General features: G+C 34.8%; 1 protein-coding gene across 1 annotated transcript in view; it reads right to left on the bottom strand.

Annotated features, from left to right (window-relative positions):
• LOC118199650 (retinoic acid receptor RXR-alpha-B-like) overlaps positions 1 to 12,647 on the bottom strand; it is a 329,703-nt gene extending 317,056 nt beyond the window's left edge. The window contains exon 1 of the mRNA XM_085809907.1: positions 12,512 to 12,647. Within this exon, the coding sequence (XP_085666033.1) occupies positions 12,512 to 12,530 (19 nt within the window). The 5' untranslated portion in view covers positions 12,531 to 12,647. The remainder of the gene's footprint in view (positions 1 to 12,511) is intronic.
• Between the last annotated feature and the right edge of the window lie 4,635 nt (positions 12,648 to 17,282).

Consider the following 17,282-nt stretch of genomic DNA (forward strand, 5'->3'; position numbering starts at 1 on the left):
GGCTTACAGAAAGGGGGCTGAGATCACGGGGCCCCTTGCGTCGACTACCATTGACCTCTGTACAACGTCAAGCCCGTTTGCAGTAGTGTTGGGGTCATTCGGACTGGATTGTTACTGACTGGAGTAGAATAGTCTTCAGTGAAGAGTTCCGCTTTGAACTGAGCCCGATGACCAGCGAAATCGAGTCTGGAGACGCCCCGGACAGCGGTGTGATACCAACCTGACTGTCTTCCGGCAGACAGGCCGACAACCTAGAGTGATGGTCTGGGGCGCATTTTCATTTCATAGTAGGACCCCTTTGGTTGTCATCCGTCGCAACCTTACAGCACAGCGGTAAGTCGACGAAGTTCTAAGGCCCGTTGTGTTGCCCTTCATGTCACGCCAGCCTGGGCTTACATTTCAGCAAGATAATGCCCGCCCCCACAATGCACATATTTCTACTGCTTGCCTTAGTACTTGCTGAACATTACCTTGGCCAGCCAGGCCACCGGATTTCTCTCCTACTGAGCACGTTTGGAGCATTATAGGCAGGGCCCTCCAACCAGCTCGGGATGTTGACGATCTAACGCGCCAGTTGGACAGAATTTGGCACGATATCCCTCAGAAGGACATCCACAACCTCTATCAATCGATGCCAAGCCGAATAATTGCTTGCATAAGGGCCAGAAATGGACAAACGCGTTACTGACTTTTTCACTTTGTGAAGCTCTACCACTTCAATAAATCATCCAATTTTTCTCAAACTCTAATCATTTGTTTTTCTGTACATATACATTACGTCTACCGATTTTCGTCCCATTCGGATAACTCCATTTTGCATTTTGGTGCGTCTTTTTTTTTTTTTTTTTTTTTTTTTTTTTGTCTAAGAGTGTATTAAAGAAAAGTCATTTAGAGAACAAACTCGCAGAAAGGTGAGCGCATAATATTACAAACTTTTATGGCCTTCTTAAAAAAAGTATAAACAGTGCGTAATAGGCTATAATCAATATTCAAAATATAATCATTGATGTAGGGTGTGCTCTTTTATCCTAGTAGATCAATTTCCAAATGAAGAATGAAACCACCTTAAACAAAATATATACATTTTTATATGGATAATTTTACATTTTTATTTACACTTATATTTGTAAATTTTGATGAGTTACGAAAGGAGTTCTGCAAACTAATAATAAATGCTCTTGCTAGGGCAATACGACAAGGGAATTCATGCTCACCACTGAAAAAGCGTGTTAAATTCATACCTATTGCAGTATTCTTGGCAGTCTCCCACAGCATTCACCATGAGGTTTTTGGAACAACTTTAATCAGGTTTACTTTTTCTCGTTTTTATTATTTTTTAATTATTTTTTAATTGGTTAATTGATTTAGTTTAATATTTAATTGATTCTTGCTACCAATTTTAAGCCTATTTCCATTAAAAATATTTCTAATTTTAGCCTATAAACCTTCCCTTCTTTTGTATAATTTTTCCTCAGTCTGAAACCTTCTTATTTTTGCAAAATTATCTTTAAATTCTTTATTTAATTTACTTTTAAAGTGAATCAGTTTTGTTTCTTTAAATTTTGACTAAATTTAAGAAATTTTAGCTAAAGTTTTTTAATTTTGGCTTTTGGTTCCTTAAATTTTGAATTCCTTAAAAAATTGATTTACTTTTGATTTGAAACCTTTTTCTTTTTTTTCCCCCTTCATCACTTATTTTAGCTATTTCTTTAGCTCATTATTGTGCTCAATGGTTTTTCTGGTTTCTAATTTCGAAAATTCTTATCTTATACTATTTGTTTTTACAGTATTATTTGTTTAGAGCAGGGGTGGGCAAAGAGCTACCCGCAAGCCACATACGGCACGCTAATAGATTTTTGTGGCCCGCCAAGATAAAAAAATCCGCCTTGAACCGAGATTTCTTTCCTGTGCGCAACCGAAGATTCATATCGTATTTTCCACTAGGACGGCCACATCAATACATGCATAGTGTAGACACGAAGTGCAGTGCTTTTCTGTTTGATCTGGCTAATTTCAATTCTGTCTTCGCAACAATAAATATATAAATTCCCAACTTTAGTGAAACCATGAACCGTCCTAAAACATATAAAATCGGTGATGTGTTTAATGAAGAATGTACACACAAATATTCCTTTGGTAATACAGGAAATAAAGCAGTGCGTTTACTATGTCATGAAACGATAGCGACATTTAAGTACAGTCTGAAACGACACCAAAGTAATAAATAAATTAAAATTAGAATAATAAATAAATTACATAAAATTGCCACTATTTTATTTAATTTATATTTATTGATTTTTATAGTACAGTTTACGCCTTTTCTTAAATGTAAAGTTAACTAATGAATGCAATCATTTTAAAAAGTGCGGCCCTCCGCTACCCCAAAGTAACCCCCGAGCCGATACAATTGCCCACCCTTGGTTTAGGGTTACGTTGGAGCAGATTATATCTTAATGAGATATTAAAACTTAAAAAAAAAAAAAAAGAAAAAGAAAAAAAAAAAAAAAAGAAATCGCGTTCTTCATTACGGTTAGAAATCTTTTAAATTGATTTACATTATTATTTTAAATTAATTTATTTTTCGTTTGGCATTTACCTTTGAATTATTTTAAGAATTTATAATCATCCAGATGTAATTCAGAGACCTTGAAGTTCTTCGGCTGCTCCTTGAAAAAGACCCAAGAATTTTCAACTATTTATTACATTGTTTTCATTATTTTTTTAATTGTGGGGGGTTGTGTGCTTGTTTCAGTTATTATGTATGTTAAAAATATACAAGAAAGCCTAGTAAGGCTAATGTACAAATTAAAATAAATAGCTAAAAAGCTATTAGTCAAAAATTACACAATTTTAAGAGAGATACCATTGAGCATGAAGAATACAAACTTTGTTAAGAGAAGAATTAAAAGAAACATAAGAAAAATAATAACGTCTCAAAATGGGTCCTGCTAAGACCAAAGGCAAAAAAATTAGAAGAATAAGACAAACATACCTGCGTCCATAGCAATGTCCTGACCAAAGTAAAGTGAGCAAAACTGCTGATAAAAGGTTGCCGTAATTAGAAGAATTCCAAAGGAATGCTACCAGAAAAGAAAAGTAGCAAACTCTCCAATTAGGTGAGACAACGCTGAAGGGGGGAAACAAACGAAAAGAAGCAATAGCCAATGGTACGTAACGACCAGTGGGGAAAGACCTTGAATTTATAAATGGGGGATTTTCGAAAGTTGAAGACGGATGCTATTCTTATAAAATGGCATCTTGTTCAAACTCGGTCATGAAAAAATTTTGTGAAGGCGAAAAACAAAATGGCGAAAATCAAGCAAATGCTTATCTGGCCAAAAGCAGTTGAAATTGGAAAAAATCAGTAAATTGTTAGTAAAAAGTCGTAATTCTTCGCGCTAGAGGGCTAACAAGCGAGTTCAAAACGAAAATGGCCCTTAAAATTAATAAAAGAGTAAGCATGGCCAGAAAATAGTGATATTAAATAATAAATTTAATAATTTAACTGAAGTTCTGTGCCAAATTAAGAAAGAAAAATTGAGGTAGTATTAGGAAACTATGTTTTATTTTTACATTAGGATCATGTGAATTAGCCATCCATCATATACCTTCCCTTGGGATTTATGTAAAAAATTTCCCAATTCAAATAATCTAAAATAAAAGGTAAATGCCAGCATTTTTAAGGAATTTTTAATGATTGTTTTTGGTATAAGATTGCTTTGTAAGATTTTAATGAAGTAGAGTACTTCTTGGAGGAGGTCTGCGTTATTACAGATTCTTTTAATTCTAAGAAGTTGTGCATTAATAGTATTGATAATGACCCTTTTAGAAATTTAGAAATGTTAGAATTCCAGTTAGTTAATTTTAGTGTATGAAAATTGAAATCTCTGCGTTTGTCAAAAATTTTAACAAGATTGTAATTTAGAATTTGAAGATCTAGGTAAAGTATATCATTTTCAATTGCATGAGGCAAGTAGGGTAAATATTAGCATTTTCTACTTTGTTAAAGTTGTTAAAGGCAATAACATCATCAATGTATCGAAAAATGTGTTGGTAATACTTATGTTCTCATTATTAAGTGAACGTACAAATTTTAACTCTTGAGTGAAAAGGAAGAGCCCACAGATTGCAGTCGAGCAGTTCCCGCCCATCGGAATTTCCTGTACTTGCTTAAAGATAGTGTTATCAAATTGCAAATAATTGTTAAAAAAAAACACTATTGAGGAAAAGTTTCCATTCTTCTAGAGTAACTATTTAAGAATCTGCGGAAAGAAATTGGGGAGAGTAAGTAGGCTACTATGAATTTCTTCTAAAGGTAAAGTGGTATAAAGGTTCTCGAAGTCGTAACATTGAATGTGTTCTATAATATATATATATAATAAACAAGTGCTCCATTATTGTGATAAAACTGCGTTATTATTGAAATAAGATGACTTGGTGAGAGTTGCAACGGATTGGGTCAGAGAGGACTGCATCATAACTTGAAGACTTTGCTGCGTAGTTAGCAAGATTACACTCGAAGAACACACATGACGGTAAATTCCACACAAAATTTTATTTTTGGATAATGCACATTATCACTGTTGATGCGCTATGCACCTCCCAATTTTGTACAGCTCACATTTCTTAAGGAATGGACTAAATTTAGAAAAGTCAATTCTACGAGGCTAGCGGCAATACAAAGCAGCGAAGCGAAGCAAGAGAAAAGACGGAAGAGAGGGAGCTGTTACGCAATTGACCTTTTATACGAATTCCATTTCAGATCATATTACAGTTTAATGTCCAGATTTTATCGGTAAGTGGGCATCAGAACTGCAGGAAGACAAATTTATTGCTGTTATTTTAACATGAAAACGAAGTTAAAGGGCTATTATTAATTTATTATTTGAAAGATTTTGATAGATAGATATTTTGGCGCAGTCGACAGGATTGGATTACGTGCTACTAACCTCAATGGAACATTTATTCCTTAGTTGGATTTCTGTAAAATAATATCTGCAAGTTTATCATTCTAAAAATTAGATATCATGGAGTATTCAAATATGGTGTGCTATCATTACATATATATATATAAATTTTTTTAATTAAAAATTTTTTTACAACCCACACCTACCTTTTTAAGAAATTTTTCCTAATGTACTCAAATTATATATATATATATATAAAATTTATTTACTAATGGATTATTTAGTATACTATCTCCTTTGATAAAGGTAGTTAGAATTCTATTGAAATGAAGTAACTTATAAGCATATTTAAAAATTGTATTTTGAAAAAATTTTTAATTTGAAAGATCAAAAATGAATCTTGATACACATATATAATTAAAAGAATGAAATAGGAATACTTCTACCTAAAAATCCAATAATAAAGTAAAATTATTAAACTAAGAAGATTTGCTAATATTTATCTAATAATATGCACTAAAAACAATAATAATATGCACTGTGCTACAAATTAATATATGTGTCTCCTCTCAAATCCAATAATTAATAGGTTTATTATATATATATGTTACGGTGAAACACCGAAATCTGGAGAATGTCGACTTTCACCGGTGAATGTTAACATTCACATAGTCGCTTGGTGTATGTCCGAAATATTTTCCAAATACTCTTATTTCTGATTTACACCGGTGAATGTCGACATTCACCATGTACTAATGGTGAATGTTGAACATATAAGAATATTATATTTCCTTCTCCGTAATTCATTCGCGAAAAAACGCACTTGAGACTCAGAATAAGAACTTAAGAATATAAGAACTTAAAACACACAGTACATTCAAAATGAGAAAGGAACATAATAGAAGTTATAAACTTACCAAATTATGTGATTCAAATCTTACTTATTGCAACAACTTAAACTATTATGACACTTCGAATTGCACAAGACGCCCTTGCTTTTACAACTGCATTTATTTGTGGAACACTTCCTTTTGGAATGGCAGCGTGTACATATACTCCTCTCTTTTCGACCTACACCAGAGCATATCTGTGATTGTCGACATACACCGGTGAGGGTCCGAATGTACAAGAATGTAAAGAAATATTCGATCTTTCACCGACGTATTTGATGAATGTTGAGATTCTCCGGTGAAAGTCGACATTCTCCAATTTCGGTCTTTCACGGTAACATATACGTCGCTTCGAAAAATGTGTGAGACATTTAATTTGCAAGAATCTGAGGTTAAATAGATAATAACCAAACCTAAAACTAATTTATTCCTTCAGTCAATTATAATTAAGCGCAAATGCAACATTGATTAAATAGTAGTCATTATATATATATATATATATATATATATAAGATAAAAAGATAGGGGAACTAAAATAAAGATTTTAATTTCAGATGGTCCCTTAACCCCCATTTTAATTTGGTTATTCAGCTTTACATCCTAAAAACAGTAACTGCTAATAATAAATCGCTCTAAACTGTGCCATTTCAGTATGCTCATGAAGCAAAGCTTACATAAAGCTTTGACTAATAATGATTTCAAATTTGGGAAACAAAATTGATTATTAACCAATGAGTACAAAACTAAACCAAAAGCAAATCACTCAGAATGGAGATTTCATTTTGGTCACGTCGTATTCACTTTCTGGCTTCTCTGCTGTCAACTCGCTCAGTGCTTCTTTCTTTAAATGTATTTCAGATGTCTCAATGTAGTTTTTCAGGAACAGGCGGGTTTTCGCGCCAGTTTATTTGTGTCTGCATGTCAACAAATAAAGAAATAGTTTCTTTAAAGGGGATTTTTTTCGCCAATCAGTGGGAAGATGGTTGGGTTTTGTTTAGTTGATTATGGCCTGGTACTCGAGAGTTATCTGCCTAAGAGAAGGGATGTCTTCGGTGAGCATTTTCTAGGGAAAACTGGCTTGTATACACATACACATAGGGAAAACAATGAAAACGCTCATGCAGCTAGCCTGTTTGTCGGGATTCGAACCTCGGACCAAACTAAACTGGTGTACAAAACTTAAGCAACAATGTAAAAATTTAGCAGATAGCCATGAAATTGCAGAAAAGGAGGTCTGGAGATCAGTACAATGAAGACGTCAGTAGAAACGTCATGCGTAGGCAAATATCAGGAACGAAACGTCAGAGGCGACGTGAGCGTACACAAAATGTGTGTCAACAGTAGAATAAAAGGAAGGACGGAGACGCAATTCAACATATTCGCTGCAAGTGCCAGTGAATCAGTTCGTGAAATATGGCTAGAAGAAATCACCTGGATGACTTCACACATGGAAGAATGATTGGAAAGCTGGAGGAGGGGCGTACTGTCACCAGTGTAGCTGCAGAGTTCGGAATCAACAAAAGTGTCGTTTCGCGCGCTTGGAAAACGTTCCAAACCACAAGTACAGCTGTTAGAAAGGTTGGTGGTGGCCACCCGAGGACGACAACTGCAGGGGATGACCGATATATCGTCCTCCAGGCGAAAAGAGGCCGACAGCAGTCAGCAAGCGCCATTGCTCAGCAACTCTGTACAGCAACGGGGCGACAAGTGTCGCTGTTTACTGTGGCCACACGCTTTCACAAAGGGGGCCTATTCGCCCGCCGTCCTGAACACTGCCTCCCGTTGAAAGTTGGCCACCGACGCCACCGTTTACAGTGGTGCAGAGAGCACAAAAACTGGACAACTGATCAATGGAGTCGTGTCCTCTTTACGGATGAGAGTCGGTTCAGTACCTGAAGCGATTCTCAACGCGTTTTGATTTGAAGAGAGGTCGGGACCCGGTTTTATCCCAGTAACATCCAGGAAAGACACCGTAACGGTGGTCCTGGGGTTCTTGTCTGAGAAGGCATTATGCTGAACAGGCGAACTGAGCTCCACATTTTCGACAGAGGGTCTGTAACCTGGGATCGCTATTGTGAGGAGGTACTTCTTCCCCATGTGCGTCTGTTCCGAGGTACCATTGGCCCAGACTTAATTTTTATGGATGACAATGCACGGCCACATCGGATTCTTGCTGTTGAGGAGCTACTGGAAAGTGAAGATATCACTCGAATGGATTGGCCAGCGTACTCCCCAGATTTAAATCCCATCGAACATGTGTGGGATGCTTTGGGGAGACGCATTGCAGCAAGCTTACATCCTCCGGAGAACACCCAACAACTCAAACAGATGCTGATTGAGGAATGGGCACTCCTACCGCAAGAAATGTTGCACCAGCTGGTTCTGAGTATGCGGAGACGGTGCGAAGCAACCATTGCAGTGAGGGAAAGCATATCCCATATTAAGGAACATCTGCTTGTTGTTCTTCCTCTTGGATAGACAATCATGAGTCACGATACTATGCGTTCAATAAAGCTTGTTTTTGTTTGATTCCATACCGTATGCATTGTATTCCATTTTCAGCTCCGATGCTTTCGTCATCCTTTACGTACATAATACTCTCCTTCATTTCTGCATTTCATTTCTCTCAGTTGATTTCTCGTGGAGTTATGGCAAAAGCCCCTGCTGTTGCTTAAGTTTTGCACACCAGTGTACCAGTGTTAATATGGGAAGATGCAAAGGTTGAGAATTGTCCCCAAGTCTCGCGCAGTTGGTAGGCTAATAAGACCTACTCCCCTTAATTAATATTTTTTCGAAATACGAAAACTGCTGATAGAAAATTCATTTTAATGCCTTCGGGTAAACACATTTATGTAAAAATGATTTTTAAAAGGCAAAAATCAAGGAAACACCAGTTGAAACAAAGAACAAAATGTTTTAGTTCCAAATTAAAGAAAGTACTTAATTACATAAGTCACGCAAAGCTAGTACACATATTTAACACTCACATTATAACAATAAACTTTTAATTGCAAATATGTACAATAAGTGGCTATATAGTACACTGAAACATTCGTTTTTAGATAATAATTTATTTTTTTAGTTATTATTATTATTTTTTTTTTTTTTTTTTTTTTTTAGAATTTACATTTAAGGCAGAGTTTAACATGCGGTTTTGTGTTATTATAAACAGAATAATATATTCATATTTTCTTACAACTTTGAATACCTATTCGGTAAGTAGGTAACTATAATATATAATATATGTTAAATTGTGTTCCCTCACCCCACCCTCCAAAAAAAAAAAAAAAAAAAAAAAAAAAAAAAAAAAAAAAAACGGATAAACTAAATGCTAAACCTTCGTTTTTTAGCATTTGTTAAACATGTCCATTTTGTAACTTAAATGTTTTTCTTGTGGTCTTAACTTAAAAATAAATGTGATTATTTAAGATTTCTTAACATCTTTAGAAGAAACGGAATAACGTAACCAGCACGTACAATTCATACTTTCAATTTGTATTCAAATCTGAAAAGAAATACTCTAGAAAAATCACCAAATTCTAATTCTCAGATGATTTTTCAACCAGAAGTAGTTGCACATTTTCAGGATAAAATACAAAATTAAAGTAACGAATAATGTACCATTTAAACAAGCTTTCAACATGTAGCATACAAAGTGTTTCTAACTACATTATGGAACAAAAATTGGAAAAACGCTAGTAAAAATCTAATTCTTTTTAATTAAAAGAATAAATATGTATTTTCTAAAAGCAGTAGATATCATATTTTTTTTCTTTTTATGGCGGACACTAGCCGTAGATATCATATATTAATAAATATAAAAAGTAAACATCTGCAACTTTGGAAAAAATTACATTATTACATTATTAATAAAATGTAATTACAAAAATGAGAGTAATAATTCTTTTTTCAAGCAAGTCAAAATTAATATCATCACTTACGAGTTTATAGTGACAGCAAGGTTTTGTTCCTATTTTTAAGAAACTTTTCTGAAACCGTCTACCTATAATATGTTTTAAACCATAATTCACAGTCGAAGAGCCATTTTCACTCCTCCATGGAAGTTTTTGTTCTGGATTTCAAAATTAATCTAACTAAAAAAACATTCTCATTTAGTAAATACAAACATAACGTTTGTATTTGCCAAATACAAAAGCTCAACTTGAATCGAAAAAACTGACAAGGACAAATTCAGATGATTTATGAAACTGCTGAAATATGTTGAAGAAAACGTATGAAAGAGAGTCGGGAAAAGACAATATCCCCCCCCCCCAAAAATCCGAAAGCTTTTTAAATTTTATATTACATCCAAAGGAGCGGTTTTTTTTTAATGTTTTCTGTGTTACCTTTATTTATTAAATATAATGTTCTTCGCATTTAAACCATAAAATTCAGTTCAACAGCAATATCACAAAATAATTTAAAAAGAGTATATCTTTAGAATTTCCAAATACACAGTCAGGCGCGGAGATAATTTTTTTTTTTTTTTTTTTTCCCGTACAGTGTGGCCATTTCTCGCTTTGAAATCGTTAAGTTTGTTAATCAAAAATTCGTTAAAGTTTTACAAAACATGAAATAGATAGTAAAACAAATTCCAAGTTTGTACTTCTAGATGCCCATATTCGAGTGGAGGACTACATTATTCAAAATTTGATGTCTTTAGGTACTGTTGTTTTCTCAGAGCGCGAGAAACATACAGATATTCATGCAGATTCTTCATTATTTAATATCTTTAAATATAATGCAGGGCTCTAATATTTGGTGGCAACAATCTGGAAAGTGAAACGCCGTTTATAGTGAACCAACGCGTATGCCAAAAGGAAATTAATAGGCCTCCTGGGCTAACGCCCTTTGGGCTAATAATAATAATAAAAGATGGAATGCCAATTCCTTAGCTCTGATGACAAAATCCCTGAAAACTTGGCCATATTGTGCGTAATGGCAAGTTATTCAGAGAGTAGGAACTATAAGAATGGAAATACGACTGAAATATACATCAAAGCACAGTAGTGTAACTCCAGGCGATATCAATGAGCACATACCATTATCAAACGTTTCCTGAATTTTGTGGCTTTTATGTTTTGAGGGCGTATAAGAAAAGGAAGGTGGATGATTGCGCAAATCTCTTGAAAATGCCTCGTTTTTTTTTTTTTTTTTTTTTTTTTTTTTTTGTTGTATTCTGGACTACATTCTCATTTTTATTCATAAATGAAAAAGTAAATTTTAATAAGTCAAATATTTGTTTACTGCTCTGTCATAACATCTGTATCATATATTTTTGTTTATTTGTCTGTTAGGACATTTATGTAACACAAGAGTGAGGTCCTCATGATCAGGTAGGAAATGTCTTTTAGAATTCTTAACCATAGTTGATAGCAAAACCACAAAAATCCTCACGACAGAGAGGTGCAAGGTGCACTTTACCGCAATGCACGTCCTTCCCTTTCCCAAAACTACAAGCACAAATTGAAGTAACTCAAATGGTGCTGTCACATTATTTTTCCATTTATTGTGAACAAACTGGGAAAATGATATTAAAAAAGAAAAAAAAAAAAAATCTAACACTTTTCTAGGTATTTGTTTAAATTATTCAAATTAAAATTACATTCAAGCAACTTTATAAGAAGTTCTTTGAAAATAATCAGGTAAGATTGTTGGCAGAAAATCTAGAGGTGAAAGTGCTGCAAGAATACTTTATAAACTCTTACACACGAAAACAAAATCATTCATGTTCTTATGACAACATGCTAAATGGATTTTTAACCACAAGTTCATAATATCTGCATTTTTGAGAAAACAACCATGCCACATAAAAAATTTCAACTTCTAATTGCTTTGTTACACTTTAATTTTATGATGTACAAGATGGAATTCAAAGCTGCCTAAAAGGATCATTTTCACTTTTCTTCAAAAACTAAATGTCATGCATATTACTTTAAAGGAAAAAAAAAATACTTGTAATATGAAATTTTTCGTGTATTTTATAAGAAGTCGAAAGATACAAATGACAGAAAAAAGTAATGACTGCAAACGTAACCAAATTATATTTTGTGTTTAAAAATAAGCAGTTGAATATATAAAGTAAACAATCATAGATTTCTTAAGTTGACACATGCTAATCATCCTTTCTGTAATTCTCTTATTTCTATATCATGTGCGGGCCGTTTATTTGTAATTTATATTAAAATAAATTTCTCTCACTTCTTAAAAATTATACGAAATACACACGAGAACACTCCAGCGAATATATTTCTGTCGTAAGAGCAAACCATTCGTATGTGAACCGATTTGGTTAATATCTGTTAACCATTCAGAGGTTAAGATGACAAGTTACGCGTGAGGTGTTATGAAATATTTAGGTGAAGATCAACGAAAATGCTATGAGACATCAGTCGCAATTTAGTGCCTTTAAAACGCTTCACTGGCGCAATGCACCAGAAAATGAAGTACACACACGCACGTAATTTATTCCTTTCCCGCACTTTCTACTTAAAAAAACATACAAAGTAGGTTTTGTTTATTTTTTTTATTCCGTCCAATCCCAACGCTCTCGTGAAAGACACTTTGACCCGTGCTCAGTAGAAAAACTTGATTAGTAGCAAAAATCTCGAATCAGATTAGATGACTCTAGGTCACTGAACTTGAAACATGACATAACCACACCGTATATTCATAACCCAAACATATAGTGATAATAGGAAAGTTAGTGCTTACTTCTTTCATGGGATGACATCCCTTTTTTTTGAATTCACGTGGGGGTGTGGAAGCTTAAATTTTGGATCCAAGTTGACAAAATCCCTAGCTCACCTGCTTATTCTAATGAGCAAGGAGCCGCGCAAGGCGAGCGCACCAGCGCATTCCATACTTGAACAATTTCGTATTAATTGGGTACGTAGCGCCATCTTGTAAGTAATCCATAAGTTAAAAACTGGGTCTTTGCCAAATGCTTGATACTACGCCACACTTTTGGTTGTCTGCCCTAATTAATATGTGTATAACCGGAAAGTAATTCCGAAAAGACTCTGCATATGATGAAAGAGTAACTCTTTAGAGGATTTAAAGAAATGAAAAATATTGTATAATTTAATTTAGTGTTTAATCGAAATAGAAATTAGGTAGATTTTTTTTTTTTTTTTTTCATTTTTCTTCCAAAAACGTTTTTTATTTCTTTTTTTTTTTTTTTTTTTTTTTTTTTTTCAAATAACATAGACATGGTAATATGGTAATTTTGCCTAAGTACTAGAAAATATTAAAACCGAACTCAAACTTAATTGACCTTCATTTTTCAATTTCCGTTCCCTAGGCGAATGGGCTGCATTCACAGGCACTTCCAATTTTTTTTTTTTTTTTTACCCAAGTAAAATATGAATACAGCCGGTTTCCCTTAGAAACTCCTCCACAAAGCCATCCTTTTGGATCACTGCAACCACAATTCCTAGGCATGCTGAAATCCTTCGATTTTTAGACTTTTTTTAGCTTTCTGATCGTTTTTCAGATATTTTGAGTATAACTTTTGCTTTCATTAAAACGCCCTGAATACTAGAAATGATTTGAATAAGATCCATTGTTACTTCTTCGCCGTTATACCCTGGGTTGAGGTATTGCTGAACCTAGCTAACTGTTGAACTTTCGCCACAATTTCGAGGAAAACACCCCACAATTTTGAGAACTTCCCACCCATCTTACACTACCAAACTGTGTATTTTGAGTACTTCCTTGCTGCACGGACATTATACGCTTAAAACATCCATGTATTCTCTGGAATTCGAATCTGGGCCCTTTGTTACGGCAGTCAGTGTCACTAAACACTATACCATCTGGTCGGCTGTCTCTCTTTCTCACACACACATATACATACGTACATACATAAAACACGCGTTAAGTCAGTGGTCTCAAACCCCTGTCTCCGACCGCTGAAGGAATTTTTTACGACCCGTTAATACATCTTCCGCTAAATAATTAGCATTATTATGACAAGAATTTGAAGGAAAAGCTTAAGATTCTATGACTGGAGATTTGGAGATGAATGATTTGAAGTTCAAATTTACATTACTTTCATCAGCCTTAAAAGCAAACGTGAGTAATACCCTAGAAAAATTTACAAATGAAGCTAATTAATCTGCAGTGTGATTTTATATTTTATTCAAACATTTGAAGACGGAAATTTGAGTAACTTTTTTTTTGGTGCTTGTCGAAAGATAACCGGGAAAGGAAAACTTCAGTTAGGAATTTTTGAAATAAAATACTCGTTTTGTTTGGGAGTGCATTTATTTTCGAACAGAATACCCCTTGCAGTTAAAGATTAATAAACCTAAGAAAAGAACTAGATTGAACATGAGCATCTATAATGCGTGATAAAGATACTTGGATCGTACAGATATGGTTGACACAACGGCTCTCACAACGAAACTATTACACGATATGATAGGGAAAACAGGTGAAATAGACACAAGGGGGCGTGAGGTACTCAGAATGCATAGAGGGCGCTGGCCACAGGAACGGTATAAGTCAGCTCCCGCCCCTTTCGCCGTCATGATTCTTCAGACAAGAAGTATATCAGAGCTGGAGTTCCCCAGGGATCTAATTTAGGGCCCGTAATCTATCTCTTCTATGTTTCTGACTTACTTAAATCGCACTTAGATCACAACCACTTTTTAGGTTGTTATGCCGATGATACGGCTTTCGCCGTTAAGTCTCGTAAGCCCGATCATGCAATTCAAAAACTGCAAAATATCATGCCTAACCTTGAAGAATGGTGTCAAAATTGGATAATTTCAATAAATGCGCATAAATCTCAGTTGCTGGTCATTAGACGTAGTCACCCGAATACCTTTTTTTTTAAGAGATTGTACCTCTTCAACGAAGAAATTCCTATTGTGCAAAAGGCCACTTATCTCGGTGTAGTCTTTAATAAATCCCTGACATTTACTGATCACATCCAGAATGTTAAAAAGAAGGCCCTGGCTGTTAATAGCAGTCTAAATTCCCTACTTGGTAACTACTCAAAGCTCAACCTAAATAAGAAAAGGCATATCTACACGACTATGATAAGGCCCATCTATTGTTATGTCTCGCCGGTCTGATCAACTGCCTCAAAAAAGGACCTCGCACTGTTGCAAATTATTTAGAATAAATTCTTTCGTACAATTACCAACGCCTACTTTTATGTAAGAAATGACACCTTACATAGAGGCTTAAACTTGGAAAATGTTGAAGAATTTCTGCATAAGATGAAAGCTAACTTCTTTGACCGTTCATTCAACTGTGACCATTTAAATAACTTTCAAGTTTTTAATTACGAAGTTCTTGAAGGTGATAACACTTTACGCCCGTACGCGGTTTTCCTCACCCGCGATTGTAACTTCCAAACTGGTCAAGGGGGACAAATCGTGGTTTTTGCACAACGCTCCCAGTACTTTTTGCGGCTACAGTCACGTCAGCAGCTATCGTGGCTGCAAAGCCTACAAAAACAGATTCGAAAAGAAGAAAGCTCAACCACTTCCCGCTCCTGAAAATTCCAAATCGAACTTTCCTGATCTGACAAAACCTGATGAAACTCCTGTTCAGAAGAAGCTTAAAACCTCATACAGTGAAATAGCTAAATCCCCCACGAAGAAAGTTCCAAATTCTTTAGATAATGCATTCTCCTGGATACTAGATGCAAAAATTCAAAAACTCTTAGCCAGTTGGCAGAAGTGTATTGATTTGGGTGGGGATTATTTTTAACTGATGTGCTACCCATTTTTTGTTAATAAATTGTATTCCGCTCTGTGGCAGCATTTGTGTTATTCATTTCTGTACGACCTAAATAGTTTCAAGTAATTTTTCTGTTATCAAAATCGAAATGCCCCAAAGTGTTATAGCTGAAAATTGTAAGAAATAGAGAAGTCTTCAATCGTTTGCATAAAATTCTTTGTATTTTTGATGTATGCATCAAAGAAACATTTCCTAAATAAAAAAATGAGAATAGGTTATTCTCATTTATGCTCAAGATTTGTTTCACTCGGAAAAGTTAAATAATTTGTTTAAGTTAAAAATAAGTTATTTAGGGTTAATTCAACATATAAAAATTCTTTTAAATACATGTCCGTCTCGAAAGTTTAATATTTAGCTGTCAATACGTTTGAATTACAAAGTGTATCAAACAGAAATTTCTTGCAGGTACTAACCTTTATATTTTAGGACAGAACACTAGAAGGAAGGGGCTCCCAGATCAAGGCAGCCTTAACACGGTTAAATCGCCCCAACCCCTGGAGGCTATCCGAGGAGGCGTCAACCCAGAGGGACTTAAATGTTTCACATGGCACAATTATGAATACGCAAGAACAGGGTGTACGGCAAAGCATCCATCGAAAAAAAACAAAGTCACACAGTTAGACATCAACCGTCCCTCAGTGTTGACCCAGAAGAACCCATTCCCCCAAGGACAACCTTCGACATCTGACAATGTAATGTCACCACAACCACGGGGCAGACAAGACAGTACCAGTATAGTCCCTGCCGAGGCTGAACCTACCACCGAATAAATTATGGCTCTAGTCATTGTGAAGACAGTTTATTTACCACAGAAGTCGAGGAGGTCGAGAAAAATGCTTAAATCTCCTCAGATATTCCTGCAGTATTACAATATTTCACAGTAGTTATCTTTTAACTACTCAAACGTTCAAGAGAACTAAATACAAAACAGCTAAAGAAAGCTAATCCGCGAATTCTCTACAGTCAACAAGAGCAGTTTTTTAAAATAAACTCTTAAAACAACAAACTAACTAAAATTATCGAATTGAGAGGTTTTACTCCTTTTTATAAGATTTTTAAATCGCGCGCGAGAATTTTCTGGAACTTTCTCGAAATCAAAAAGAGATATTTATTAAATGTTAAATGCATGTGCTCTTGTATTTTTAATTTTCCGGCTTAGCTTACCTTTAATATTCGTCACGAGCTGCATTGTACGGGGAATAAAACAATTTAATTTATAACTCAACTAACATTAGCTATTTAAATACCAAATCCACAACACTGCCGCCTTCCCAAGGACTGCAGTAATCAAAGAACTCTGCAAACTACTCGGCATTGACAAAACCCAAACGACGCCATTACATCCCCAGTCGGACGGCATAGTAGAGAGGTTCAATCGAACCATCCTTAATAACCTCTCATTAGTGGTTTCCAGAAACCAACAGGACGGGGACAAGAAATTACGGTTGATCTTTACATTATGGTAACTTGGCGATTTTTTGGCGAAAATTTGGCAACCAACTCTCCTACAGCAACCCTCTATTTTTTTCCCCTGCCGCCATTTTGTCTTTAAACCCGGTAAAAAGAACATATATGAAATTACCTGATCGCGAAAAAGTATTTACCCTTTACAAATATGAACATTTCCACATATAAAATAAATAAAATATCCAAAAACTTTTACCTCTAAATCATCTATTACATTATACACGTCACCAACGAATTCATACCGCAAGTATTACAAATACTT

The sequence above is a fragment of the Stegodyphus dumicola genome, chromosome X2 (assembly GCF_044657685.1).
Source record: "Stegodyphus dumicola isolate Sdum_Otavi_A_Nest chromosome X2, ASM4465768v1".
Classification (NCBI taxonomy): Eukaryota; Metazoa; Arthropoda; class Arachnida; order Araneae; family Eresidae; genus Stegodyphus; species Stegodyphus dumicola.